This window comes from Anopheles cruzii, chromosome X (assembly GCF_943734635.1).
Source record: "Anopheles cruzii chromosome X, idAnoCruzAS_RS32_06, whole genome shotgun sequence".
Lineage (NCBI taxonomy): Eukaryota > Metazoa > Arthropoda > Insecta > Diptera > Culicidae > Anopheles > Anopheles cruzii.
Window position 1 is genome coordinate 9,103,038 of NC_069143.1, and position 13,914 is coordinate 9,116,951.

At 51.8% G+C, this 13,914-nt stretch overlaps 1 protein-coding gene across 1 annotated transcript; it reads right to left on the reverse strand.

The window, feature by feature from the left end:
• Nucleotides 1–2,961: 2,961 nt before the first annotated feature.
• Nucleotides 2,962–8,340, reverse strand: LOC128266991 (uncharacterized). Its single transcript, XM_053003785.1, has 4 exons — nucleotides 8,191–8,340; nucleotides 4,507–4,623; nucleotides 3,407–4,419; nucleotides 2,962–3,187 (listed from the first exon to the last, which is right to left on the reverse strand). The coding sequence occupies exons 1-4, from the start codon at nucleotides 8,338–8,340 to the stop codon at nucleotides 2,962–2,964; spliced, it is 1,506 nt and encodes a 501-aa protein (XP_052859745.1).
• Nucleotides 8,341–13,914: the final 5,574 nt, after the last annotated feature.

Here is a 13,914-nt window from a genome sequence, read left to right on the forward strand (position 1 = left end):
ATGGGAAACCTGGGCCGGCCCCGCCGCCCCGACGGCCATGGGAATTTCTCCCAAAAAAAGGTCGCACCACGACGACCCTCAGCTCTCACTCGCACGATCCATCTTCACGCGGCTCGCACTCGAATGGCACCCATCGCGTGCGTGGGGAGGTCGTCCTCAACGGAGTGGACCAGCCAGGCCAGCCAGGCGTCGAACTTTGGCCCGCTCCGTTCAATCGACCCGCTTCCAACCCGGTTAGGTGCGGAGCAACGGCCGCGGCCGCTGGCTTTCCCGTGTGCCAGTTTGACAGTTCGCTTCACTCATCGAAAGTACGAAAAACCATGTCGTCGCTATCGCTGGGCGTTTACATATTTAATTTCATTCGAAAGTTGGCGGCCCATACTTAACTCGTGTGATTTACCAGGACTTCCCCCACATAAATATTTTGAAGTTTGAAGGCTGGAGCGATGATTATTCGTTAAAGAAATGTCAATCGTGGCAGGTATCAGGATAAAACCTAGGAAATGATTGGTTCACCCACGGTCAGTGGTATGTGGCCTGAGTTGGAAGCCCGTCCGATTTGTTTGTATACCTAGAAACACTTCATCGAATGCCAACGAAAAGAACGGTATGGTTTTCCTGATAAGCGTTCATGCTCCATGGAGCCAATAGAAACTACCCAATTCGGATTAAATGCCCTCCTTTTCCCCGAATCCCTCGAGGCGAAATCTGAAGTTCCTTGCATAGTAATAGTAGTAGACTACTTCCAGAACGCTCGTACCGGGCATAGCTAGGTATCAATAAACATGATATGATGCATTGTTTATCGTCAAATAACTCTTCGGTGTTTATTGTTGTTGGGCCAAACGCTTATTTGCAACAACGATTAGCTCCGAGAATAATGTGTTTTCGATACACTCCCGGTCTAATACACTACACGTACACTTTATTCTAGAGTTGGAAAATTGGGAAAAAATTCTTGAATTGTCGTGCAGAGTCTAGTCGACGTCGCCCCTGCTGATCGTAGCACAATTGGTACAAACAGTTGCGTTTATTGACAAACACAGCGAACCGAGGGGCACCGATTGTGAAGGCCGTAAGCAATTACCAATCATAGGTCGTGTGAATGGAACCGAGTTCCGAGCGTCGTAAGCGTTGTGTCTTTCACGCGCCCAATTGTGCACACACTTGCGTGTGTGGTATGATAATTTATCTCATTTCTACACTCCCGTTGATATGTTGTTGCGTTGCTAAATTAATTCATCATTCACGCGATTGGCGAAGTTCTAGTACCATTTCAGCAACAGTCAGCTCATTCGGCGTTCTTCACGACCACACGGACCACGGATTGCGATTTACGTGCCAGTTCCCAGCCCCATGGGGTAGTTCCCAGGTCACTCACAGGTACTTTGTAGGGCAGCTCGGTACAATTGGCCAACGCTTGTCGAAAGTACACCCTATCCAAGACCCAAGTCGAGAGCGCCCAGGTCCAGCACGGGTCCGAGTAGATCTGGAGTGGACTTGGCGAGCTCTCCGTGATGGGCTTGAGATGGAGTGATCTGAGAGCATTCAGATCACTCCATCACCAGTGTGTACTTCAGCTGGAACTGTCAGTGACTGTTGGGTGCGGTATTGGTTTTTCGGTAGCGGCACCGGAAGCCTGGCCGGCATGTGTCTTCGTTGTCGATGCAACTGATGCCGGACCGGTAGCCGGAGCCCAGGCAAGTTTTGCGCAATTAACTAGACCTGTCACCTGTGCCGTACCTGTTGCGAAACGCCTGATTATGCCGGCACTCATCCTGTTTGTGGTCTCCAAGTCTGTTCCAACTCTTTTGGACTGTACGATTTGATTGACAGTACGACACAGTTAGGTCCGTCCGTAGTCCGAAGGAGCAATATCGGGGGAATCCGGCCGGTGGGGTAACAGTTTTTATCTGACATTTTCGAGACAGGTTTTGCGGTGTGTGGTCTCGAGCCCGGTGTCATGTTGAAAAATCAGCTGTCAAAAGCTGTAATACCTGCAACGACCATTTTGACGATGACACACCATCCGATAAACCTTAATCGACCTTCTCCGGTTCCGGAGTACGGACAAAAGAAATTGCCGAAAAGCGGGAACCCCATTCTTCAGCAACATGCAAGAGGCGGACGTGACAGAATGGTTGGCGCAAAGACTCGTTTCAAAAGACGGGCGATCAAATATAGCGGCTGACGGTTGACAATTTTATTGAACTTTCGGTTCGGACGGTTTGGAGTGAGTTAGAAAACCAGAAAAGCTACTCGCACGAGAACCCTAACTGCCAGGACTCGGTTGGCATTCGGATTCTACGACTTCTACAGGCGCTACGGAAGCTACTACTAGGTACTCGTTCTACGTTCTTAAAGCTCTCGGATCGAACTCGGCTCGGCTCGGCTCGGTTTAACCAAAAACGCGGCGCGCCGGTAAAACGCGGATAATAAATCACAAAAAACGGTGGCTCAACAGGCGCCCAACACTCTGGCAATGGCAACTAGGCAACAATAAGGATCATAACGATAACACTAGCTCGGGCTCGGGCTTAACAGTAAACAGGTGCAAGCGGTGGCGTTAGTAGCCACCATGTGGGAATGTAACAAGGATCATTATGTACAGCGCATGATACCAGATAGCGAGGCAGTGCCTTCGTCCTTTTTTCTGTTTTGTTTTCCTTGGCGAAGCCGACGCAGCAACTTTGCAATCCACTTGCGCTCGTTCGACAAGTGAAGAAAATTGCTCCACGTTTTCCCTTCCGGATTCGGATTCGAGTAGTGGGGTTCTGCACCGTGCGCGTAACGGCGGTTCGGGTCTCGGCTAAATGTGCGCCGCGGCGCCAAAAGCGAAGATTAGAACCGCAGCGCAGTTGCGCAGGGGTTCCGGAGGCGGCGGCTTGCCAGCGGCACACACACACACACAGAGGCACACACACAGGCACACGACACGGTACCACAGGTACAGGTTCTGCTTTAGCGCGGGCGCGGCTTGTAAAGCAGACTGTCCAGGTTGAGCTTGTTCTTGTTGGGCAGGGGCGCCCCGTGCCCCGGCCGGCCCCAGAAGGTGCTCCAGGTCTCGAAGTGCTGCCGGCTGGTCTCGAACTCCCGGGCGCGCCACGTGTCGACCCGGCGCTGCTTCTGGTGCATCTGGGCGCACAGGTCGGTCAGGTAGCCGTCGTCGTGGCGCCGCGCCAGACTGCTACTGAGCGCGCGTCCCCGTTGGTCCGCCCGCGACGCCCGCGGCCCGCGAGATAGACAGACAGACAGAAAGAGAGAGAGAGAGAGAGAGACAAGAAGAGGTACATGGTTTGGGTTCAAGCGCAGGGTCATCCGATCTGAACAGGGTTTGGCGGTGCTGGGGCATGCTTGCTTGCTTGCTTGCTGGGGGGTGCTGGGGGGGAGCGCTGGCCACTATTACCCGTTTGCGGTGTACTTGTCGATCTTGGTGACGTCGGTCGTGCCGAGGCTGATCGGCCGTGGCTGCGAGCGGCGCTTGGCAAGCAGCGGCACCAGCTCGACCCCGCCCGTGATCATGCAGTTCCGCGTCGGTGCCACGCCCGCTCCGCGTCCCGCCCCGTTCCGCCGCCCGCCCCCCGTGGAGGCTCCTCCGGAGCCCTTGCTTCCCGGTCCGGGCTTGGTCCCAGGTAGTGGTGGCTGTCCTTGGGCTACCGGTGACTGGTAGTGGCACAGCCGCGGAACACGCACCGTCCCACCAGGAAGCGGAGGAGGAGGAGGAGGTGGACCCGGGGCTGTGGCGGGTGGCGATGGGTAGTTTCGCAGCAGAGCGTCCGGCGCGGCCGCTAGGCGTCGGGCGGACCCCGACCTTGCTGGTCCCGGTCCAGTTCCAGGTCCGGAGCTGCGCTCGAGGCTCTGGCTGACACACTGGCAGACGCAGCGCGAGCAGCAGTTGGAGAAGCCCTTCAGGAAGCGGTTCTCTTCCTCCAGCTGGCGCTGCATCCGGCTGACCAGCTCCAGGTCCAGGTCCTGCAGGGTTTCCTTGTTGGTCCACCCGAGTGACTTCATGAAGTTGTGGCCGACGTTTTTGGGCGGGCGCCACGGTTTACCGCCCGGGCCCGGCTTTCCCCATGGGCCTGCGCCGCCGCCGCCGCCTGTGCCGCCTGCGCCACCACCGTGCGGCTTCGCCTGCTCCCGGTCCGAGCAGCGCAGCTTGCGGGCCCGGTTCTCCTTCTCCGCCACGATCCGGTCCAGCTCGGCCCGGTAGTGTTGCTGCTGGGCGGGCGACGTCTTGTAGCGCAGCTCGTTGTCCACGTGGTACCGGTTGGCGTCGTTGAAGCTGATCAGCGGGTCGTCCGTCAGCCCGGTCACGATCTGGCCCGACGCGCTCCGTATCGGTGCTCCGCCGCCTCCGGCCGTGACCCCGATGGTCGGCGGTGCCCGGTGGCCCCCCACCGGCAGCGGGTTGCGCAGATCCTGCACGCACGACGAGTTGGCAGAGCTTGAGTTATTCCCGGAGCTTCCCGAAACCCGGCTTTTCCCCGGGGGGGGAAAACTACTTACATTCTTCGTCTCCGGGTAGAGGCCCTGCTGCTGGATGTTCCGCATGCGCACCGTGTCGTTCGGGGCTCCGCCTCCTTTCCGGCCCCAGGGTGAGTAGCGCTCCATCACTTCCCGGTACTGAAAGAGGGGAAACTTGTGGATGCATTTTTATTCTGGTGGGGAAACGCAGTGCAGCAGTTCAGCAGTGAGAAAGCTCAGCGGCTCTCCGGATGCAGTGGCTCTCTGTGGAACCTCGGGAGCTGGCAGGGTTGTCAGGTCTTCGTTCCGGTCTCGACGAACCCTCAACGAAGTCTACCGCCCCATCGCATCGTGCCAGGATTCCCTATTCCCTGGAGAAGAAGACCGAAGTTCCATGTGCTCCCAGGCTCCAAGCAATAGTTTTGGGTGCCTCTGGGAGCTCTTGAGCAAGGTCCTTGACTTAGGACATGACCTATTATTCTCTCTGGAAGATATATCAGATCTTCGTTCCGGTCACGAGTACTACAATGGTCATCCACCAATGGAGAAGAATACCGGAGTTCCACGGGAGTTTCCCGACTCCAGGTAGCAGATTTGGGTGCCTCCAGGAGCTCTTGAGGAAGGTCCTTGACATAGGACATAGGACCTATCATTCTCTCTGGAAGAAGATAACAAGTCTTCGTTCCGGTCACGAGTGCTACGAATGGTCAACCACAAATGGAGAAAAAGACCGAAGTGCCATGTACTCCCAGGCTCCAGGCAACAGCTTTGGGAGCCTCTGGTAGCTCTTGAGGAAGGTCCTTGACCGTAGGTTCCATAATTTACACACGCACGCAACCCAAATTCACCAGATATTCACCTGAGCACTAGTTCTGCACTAGCGACTTGCTGGCCGCTGACTCCAGACACACTATCTCAACCCGGCTCTACCCAGCGAACCTCAGCGATACCGATCCGGAATCGCAGATCTGCGCTCCTGCGGTGCAGGATACGACCAGCCACCGACTAAATGGCGTGTGCCGTCAAGCCGAGTTTCGCAACAACCGAGTCCCGCATTACAGCATTACATTCCACGGTATGGGTTCTGGGGCGGCAGTTCTGGTGTTCTGGGATGGGCGGCACAGGGTACAATAAAACTGTGAGCAACGCGTGACGCCACCGTTCCTTGGCCGAGCCGACATCGAGCGAAAGATGTCGCCGCGTCACGCAGTCGCAGCCCAAAGGGAACATGGCAAAGGAACTACTTGCGGAACCTTGGGCAACCTCCTTCCAGCCCACCAGCCGCAAACCCGGAACGATGACGATGTACCCCTAATTTGTGTCATTCTGTAATATCATTTCACCCACTTCCTCCCTCCCTCTTTCTCTCTCTCTCTCTCTCTTTATCTTTCTGGGACTATTATTATGTGTCTGTTGCTGCCTCAGTCACGAAGGTAAAGTTGGCGGAAAGGCGTGGACCATCCGATCCAACGAGGTTGACAATAATTTGTTTGTTTACGAGTAACCTGCTTTTTCCGGAAGCCGATCGGCGGCGGCTAAACGGAGTGTGGCTGCTTCGCGAAGGTTGTTACATTCCCGTTTCCAGAACGCTTTTCCCCTTCTTCACCCGGTCCAACAGTCAAACGACACGCATAACCCAAATTTTGTGACTAATGTGAGATCCAATATAGAGGTCTGAAGGGTGGAGGGTGGTGGTGCGCTACTATCACAGTTCTAAGGTCTGCGTTAGTAGGTCCGGAACTGGATTTCGCATTTCCGATGACACTAGCTTTCAACTTAGCGCGATTTATTGGCCACATTACGCTAGTTTTGACATGTGGCCAAAGATTGTGGCCAACCTCAAGTGTTGGTCTTCAACTGACGTTTGCGGTTGGCTGGTTTGAACACTTTCGACTTTTGCTGAAAGGTTCAAAGTTTTTTTTACCTATACTTTGTAGAACACGGGAGGTCGAAGTCCGCCGACGGAGTTACGGAGGACACGAGGAACTGCAAAACCCTTTGGGACGCAAAATTGGACTCCCAAGCACCCGTACCGGTGGCATACCGGGGGTAGTTATGTTTGCTTTATTGTTTATTGATTTAATTGACCTGGACCATCGCACATCGCACCGATTGGTTACTCAAACCAGGTCTTAGGACCACGCCTGTTCAATCACTTTTGAGCTTCAACAACAGAGGGTGCTGCTGCTAACTTAAATTATTCTTTTGTTATTATGGTGCACTCTTCATATGAACGTATGTGAAGTTTCCATCCATCACTTCATTATTTGTGTCGTACGAAGTGATGGAATTTTTATTTTTGGAAAGTTTAGAACCAAAGGAAATTTGTGAGCGAATGTTGAAAGTATATAAGCAGTACAAGCCTTGAAGGCGATCATACGTCATGGACGTGTAACTATCACCATCCTGATCCGGAATCAAAACAACAGGCTAAAAAGTGATGTGAACCTGGTTCTTCGGCTCCGAAACGAGTTCGTGTCCAGCAATTGGCCAAGAATCCATGGATCAAAGTTCGAACCGTGGGAGCATCCACCGTATTCACCAGATTTGGACCTTAGCGACTTCCATCTGTTTCCAGACCTACAAAAAAATGCATGCTTGGAAAGCGTTTTTTATCACCGTCATCATAGAACGTGGAAACGTATTTTGTAGCCTTTCCAGATTTGCTTCTTCAGGGATGGAATTCATCAATTGAAATCTCCTTCGAACACGGTGTGTTCAGGGAGACCATACTGTATAATAAAGTTGAAATACCCACGCTGAAGCATAAAATTGCGTTTTTCTGCTTCTCGAACCGCAAAACTTTTTGAACAACCCAGTATTATCCAGGGACTACCGCAAATCGAGTTCAGTTCCATGTTGAAGCCGGGGTTCTCGCGTCTCGTTGTTTGTCTCATGTTGGAACATAAAGTGCAAAAGTGTACTGAAACATGGTTGATTGATGGGTTGATGGTTGATTGCTTTAAATTGAGACGCCCTCGGTGCACCAACCATTTGCTAACCATAAATGGCCGCTAGATCAAGTGAACGAGTGTAAAACGGCCGAAGACTACTGTAGGCTGCTTGGCTGATAGAACAAGGAATAGACTGAACGATCTCATGCATGTGGCAGGTCAAATCCAGTTCAACCAACGGTTTTGAAGTAAGGAAGACCGGCAATGAATTCTTGAAGACGCGAGTATCGAATCCGAAGTTTGTGAATCCAAGCATGGTTGACACAAAAACAGTTTACAGTCAGACCAGTTCAGTTTGATGAAAGAACCAAACTTGAGGCAAGTTGAACAAAACGTTTCAGCTGAAAGAATTAAACTTTTTGTACGCGGTCCAAACTGTCCAGCACACTTTTAGTCCACCAGATCGACTGAATCTAACTTGGACCAAACACAAAGCAGGACAATCCTGCACGACGATTGAGGAAAGAATTGAGTTATCTCGAATCCCACCGGAACACACCGGACGGAACCCTGCTTGTGAGGATGCTGTGGTATAGCAGCATTCTTGGAACTTGGAGCAGAAAACAACCTTACTTGGGAGAGGCTCAACGTTAAAGACCCAAAACGGGTCAAGAAGCTGTGGCATAGTCCCGTGACAATCGTGACCGTGACAATCGTGGGAAGTCAGGAAGGTCAGGAAGGTCCGAAGGTTGTTAACAGGAGGACGGAGGTTGCTTGCTAGCAGAGACTAATACGGTGTGTAATGCGGTGTGTAATGCGGTTACGTGCTTACGTGGGCTTGCTCCTTGGCCCGTGACCTGCGTTCGATCAGCTTCCGGTTTTTCCAGTCACGCAAGCTCTCATCGGCGATGCGCTTCCGTTCCAGACGCTTCAGCTCGGCGCACCAGAAGATCGGATGGTCGCTCGGGTTGCATGAACCCATCCACCCGAGGAGCGAGAAGCCCGGAACCTCTGCGTGGGTTGGGATACCCAGTGAAGATCCAGATGAGGGATCAGGACGGCTGCTGCTGCTGCTGCTACTCCTGTAGTTGCTACTACTACAGTTCGTCAGTGGTCATTCCGAGCACGATCCGCGATGTGCGTCCTCTCATCGTTCCTCACACCACCACCAGCATGCAGCAAGTGTATGTGTACAAGCACACACACAGACGCACACACACACACACCGGCAGGGAATCGAAACCGATGGCTGCCAATATGGGCGGATGGGCGGAGAAGTCGAAAGGGATTACTTGGTTATTGGTCCCCACAAGCACACACACACACACGCGCACGTAATCGCACACACACACACACACCGATACAGGGTGGTGTTTACCTGTCGGCGGAGCTCCCCGGTTTGGGTTTGGGGTGGGGAGTGCACGCACTGGCCACAGGATTTGCTGCTGCGCTGCGCTGGAAGTTCCGGTCGCGCCCACCGTCGGTGCCGAACTGTTCGTCCGGCCAGCCGCCAGAGCCAGCAGCCACAGGAAAACGCGCGCCGAAATGGGGGCATGGGCTTCGGCTTTGTTTTCGCCTTCGTTTGTCGCACCGCACCGCGTTATCCTTGTTGTTGGTTGTTGCAGCGTGATAAAAAGCAGTGTCCGAGGGGCCCGAGGAAGGGATGCGCGTATTTTTGCACAAACTACGACTGTATCAACGGCAGGTGGGGAGGCGGGGAGGGGGGGATTTTGCGGAGCTCCATCGTGTAGTAGTGCTGGAAACGTGTTCTTCGATCCAACAGCGCGCCCCTCGAAGCGGTCGGCGGATTAAACGCGGCGGGTTGCGATTCAAGGTGGTGCAACAAACCCCCGGCCGCGCCGGGCCCGCCCCCCGCTGGTTAATGGGAAGCCGAGGCGGAGGAGTCGAGGCCGCGTCCAAGGATACTCGCTCAAGGATGGGAGCGCTTCCTAGACCCGAGCGGCTGCACACGTGGCGGCGTGGCCCTGTTTTGGAGTTTCGAGTTTTTCAGCGAATTCAGCGAGCATTTTCGGGAGTAAGGGGGCGGCCTAGTTCCGTGGCGGGAAGTGCTGGAGGCCAACCCACTTTTTTTAGGGGGGGGGGCCACACCACACCCGACGGAAAACTTGAACCTCTGGGTTCCGCGCGACGCTCGTAAGCCAAAACCCATCCCAGCGCATGCCGGAGGGTCCTGCAGCTCACCGAGCTTCAGTGTCACGTGTACTACCGAAAGTTTTTGGTCCACAGATAACCGGAGAGTTGTCAATCGGAACTCGGAACTGGAGCTCGGAACAACAATCGGAAGCGCGGTGCTCGAAATATCGATTGTCGCGCCGCTGTATGGCACGTAGCCCACCGTCCTGTTGCAACGAAATGTCGCCCAAGGTTTCAGCTGAGCCCCAAATACTTCCATAAAAATGTAAATTCAATTACATGAGCGGTTCAAAGTACGTACTGCTGAGCGAGGAATCGGTAGATTAAACTCCTTGAAACACCCTTGAAGGATCACCCTACACAAGCCAAAGGACCACAATAACAAAAATCATAGAACAGAGAGAGCGATCCTTGTTTGTTTATATAGAATCATATATATTTAAATAGTACGAAAAACAATGGGCATAAAAAGGTCACGAGAATCGTCCTAGCGCAGCGCACGCCTGTTATACCGAAAGGGCCCCCCGCACCACGCGCCCCCACAGCTACTGCTCCTTCTCCTTCTGCCTGTCTGCTGACGTGACCTGACTAACTGCTGTTGCCGTGTTGCTGTTGCCGCTTCTTGTTGCTGCTTCTGCTGCTGCTGCTACTGCTGGCGCGGCGCGCGCTCGAATGACAATTTAATTTCCCGCTTCAGGCTTCAACCCTGCACCGGCTTCGATTGCACGATTGCGCCTCCTGTTCTGATATATTTTCGCGGTTCCGCGGCGTGTTTCATGGGTTTTGTATAAGAGACGCGCAAAACGGGAGGATTAAAGGCAGTTGCTCCAGGCCATTTCGGCCTCTTCGTTCGTGGCGGGGGGGGGCTCGTGTTTTATATGTTTGTTTGCTTGTTTGTTTGTTTCTTTGCTTTTATATTGTTTCGCTTTCGCTCGTTTTTGGCTCATCTAACTGCTACCTCATCGCACTACTGCGTTTTGTTGCGTGGTTTTTTTTCGTATCTCTCGTGACATTTGTTTGAAACGTACTAGTTGCGTACAGTTCAGAAAGACTTTATAGCACGTTCCCTGCGTTTTCCCTTTTTTTTGTTCCCATTTCCTTTGCCATTTTTCATTGTATTGCCTTTCAATAGTGCTATATCTCCAAAAGGTGTATGTGTTTTGTTTTTTTTCTTCTTTGCGTTTTGCGTTTTACTACCTGCTTGCCCGGTGAAGCCACCCGTTTCTTCAATCACGCTATCAATCGTTTTCCGTGCGTGGAAAAGGGAAGGAAAACGGAACGCTCGATTCGCTTCTCCATGCCGTGATTCATTCGATAGCAAACCAGTGAAGGGAAAGTTTTGCAGCAAAGGAAGTCCTTGTTATCAGTAACTATTTACAGTTTGGAGCCTTCCAAACACAATTTTTGTTTCTCGACACGCACGCCTCCAGCGCAGGCGCTGGGTTTAGAACCCCGCATTGAAACGAGGCGGCGGTAAAAGAAGAAGAAGAAGAACAAACCAGTTATACAATAATTGAGCAGAGGCAAGTTACTTATACTACACAAACAGAGCAAAAAAAAAACAAAACGATCAAGGTCAAAAAAGGGCCGTACGTGTAATGTAAACCCTCCGCTCCATTAGTGTGGGACGATTCGTCTTATTGGTGTGCGCGTTACGGTGGACCTGTTGAAGAATGTTGCCAATGTCCGCACGCATCTGTAACACCACGGCTGCACAAATTCTTCGTCCTTGTGACGCTTCTATCGCTACCATTACCTCGTTATCATACTACTACCGTCACCCGCTAAACGATCCTACTAATCGAGTACTAAAGCCGTTTGCCTACTAACGCACCGCCGCACCTTGCGTACGTAACGTCCAAACCCCGACCCGATACCCGCAGTCGGGGTTGCTCTGTTCGTGAAAATGAAACTCCGCAAAGCAAGTTGTGTGAGCGTACACCGAAGAGGGGGTTATCGCTGTCTTGTTGGTCATCCTCAGGCGTTTTCAACGAACAGCGCAGCCAGGACTAGGAGGCAGCCGGGCAGGGTTCTGTAGGCAAGGCAAGGTGCGATCTGACTTGATCGAAGCTACTAGCTAGCCCAACCCGCTCGGAAGCGTTGCAAGTAGTAGCACTAGCCCCTTACACCTATACGTCACAACACGCCGTGTCGTGATCGTCGTCCTTCGTCGTCATTGTGTGCTACACGCGTGCTTTTCCTGATGATTTGTGCTAACATTTGACAACTGGTTCAATTGCCTACAAATCGAACACTGCGCGTTCACGTGTGCTGTCTTTCCCGGCTATTTACAGGAAGAACGCGATCAAACGCGGAGCTGTGACCTGTTTACCTAGCTAACGCTAACGCTATTTACTTACACACAATACAAACACCCACGCGTACACCCTTGTCGCAGTGATCGGTGCGAATATAAAGCAGCTTCGCTTCGCTGTTTAGTGTTGGATTGGAGGTGGCAACTACCGCACCAGGTCCTTGCGAAACCCCTACCGAACGAGCGCACGCGTTGCTGTGTGTTTCGGTTAGTATTTCTAGCTACTCGCTGCTACCCTCTGTTTTGTTTCTAGCCACCCTTCGCCCCGAACGGATTCCATGGAAAGTGAATAAATAACTGGGAAACGGGTCACAAAGCAATAATCTTTTTGGTAATGATAGGCTACTACCGGTGTGGGCATTGGCTAACCCTGTAGGTGTGTGTGTGCGAACTTCGCGTACTAGAACGGTACTCTGTACTGGGCAAAGGGGCTTAACTTAAAGAGCAAACCGCGGCAGCGGCAGATCGGGCCGGTGAAGGGGATGCATCCTTTTTCCCTTATCCTATACATTCGGATCCAACTCGTCGTGGTCCTTTACAATAACTTCCGGGCTTGTATCGCCAGCTTTTCTCTGCCCGCCGTCTAAGAAATCATTGCACGTAGTTACTATCTGTTGTACGTTCACTAGAATAACGTTCTCTCTCTCTCTCTCTCGCGCTCTTTTCTTTTCTCTCTTTCTCTCTCTCTCTCGCTCTTTTCTTTTCTCTCTTTCTCTCTCTCTCTCGCTCTCTCTCTCTCTCTCTTTCGCTGCCTCTCATTCATTCGCAGGAGGCTGACAAAGCTACAGTTAAAAAGAAATACACATCAGCAGGCACGCACACCCGACACTCGATAAAATGAATTAGTAACTGTCAGAAAAGAGTAATAAACGAACAAAAAAAAAAAAACAAATACACTCACAAACACACTGCTGGTTATAAAACGCAAGAATTATATCTTAGTCACCTTCACCCTTGTTCGCTTGTTCGGCAAACACTTCCTCTCACATACAATATTCTCACCCACAACACGCAACATACACATACGCTTGATCCTCCCTGTGCCTTCTCGCTGTGTTCCTATTAGTTTCGTTCTAATCAGTTCCACGCGTCTCACTCACTGCGAATACCGCTCTGTACCTGCAAGTCGGTAGTAAATTAATGTTTTGTTTTTTTCCACCCCTCAGCTTACAGCTGTACTTGTTGCATGTTTCTGTCTGTCTTCTATGTGCTCTATGCTATGGTTTTACTAATTTTGCAGTACCGGCAGCATTCGACACACCGCATCCGGTCCAAAACCGACCAATATCGAATCTATATTAACGAAGCTACGAAGAACCGTAATGCACAAAACGAAAAATGTAATAACGAAAATTGAATCAAGAGAAAGAAGTGTGGACAGTAGAAAGTAGCTTCAAGCGCCATTCAAAAATCCGTTCTTTTTCTCTCTTTTTTGTCGTTGGGATAGTTGGGATAGTACATATCCCAACTTTTTTTTTGTTTCATCTCATCATGCAGAAAGAAGAAGCTGAAGCAACTCGCCTCTCGGCTGCTTCAGGGGCTGAAGTAAACCGATCGCTCGCTGCCTGCTATTGCGTAGCGTGATACCTTACATCTTAAATTAATAATGCTAGAAGCTAGCCAACCGTACAGTAATTCCAATTTCCCAAGATCGCTTTCGCTTGCGATGTTTAATATGCGCTGTGGCCGCCATTCTCGATCAAACCACTCAGGAAAGCAAGCTCTGCACCTGCTGGCGCTTGGGCACGTTATCCTTGGTCAACAAATCATGTACAAATATATCAACCTTTCTCCAAGCCGCTCTCATTGGCAAACAAAACTAATGACACGATTTGAAAAAAAAAGCAAGCGACCTCCAGCAAATTTCGATGCACATAAAAACGGCAACAGCATTCCACATTCTGATGCTAAAAACCACAGCAAATCATTCATTCATTTGTTAGCAGTAGCTATCTGTATCGTTCTCCCTCTCTCGCCATTTCCCGGCTTCATCTGCCAGCGTGTGTCACGGTGTCGGTCCGGTGTCCGAACGACCTGCCACCGGGAGTTCTTCAAACCGGTGGTGGTGGTCGGGTTTGGCGCCTCGGG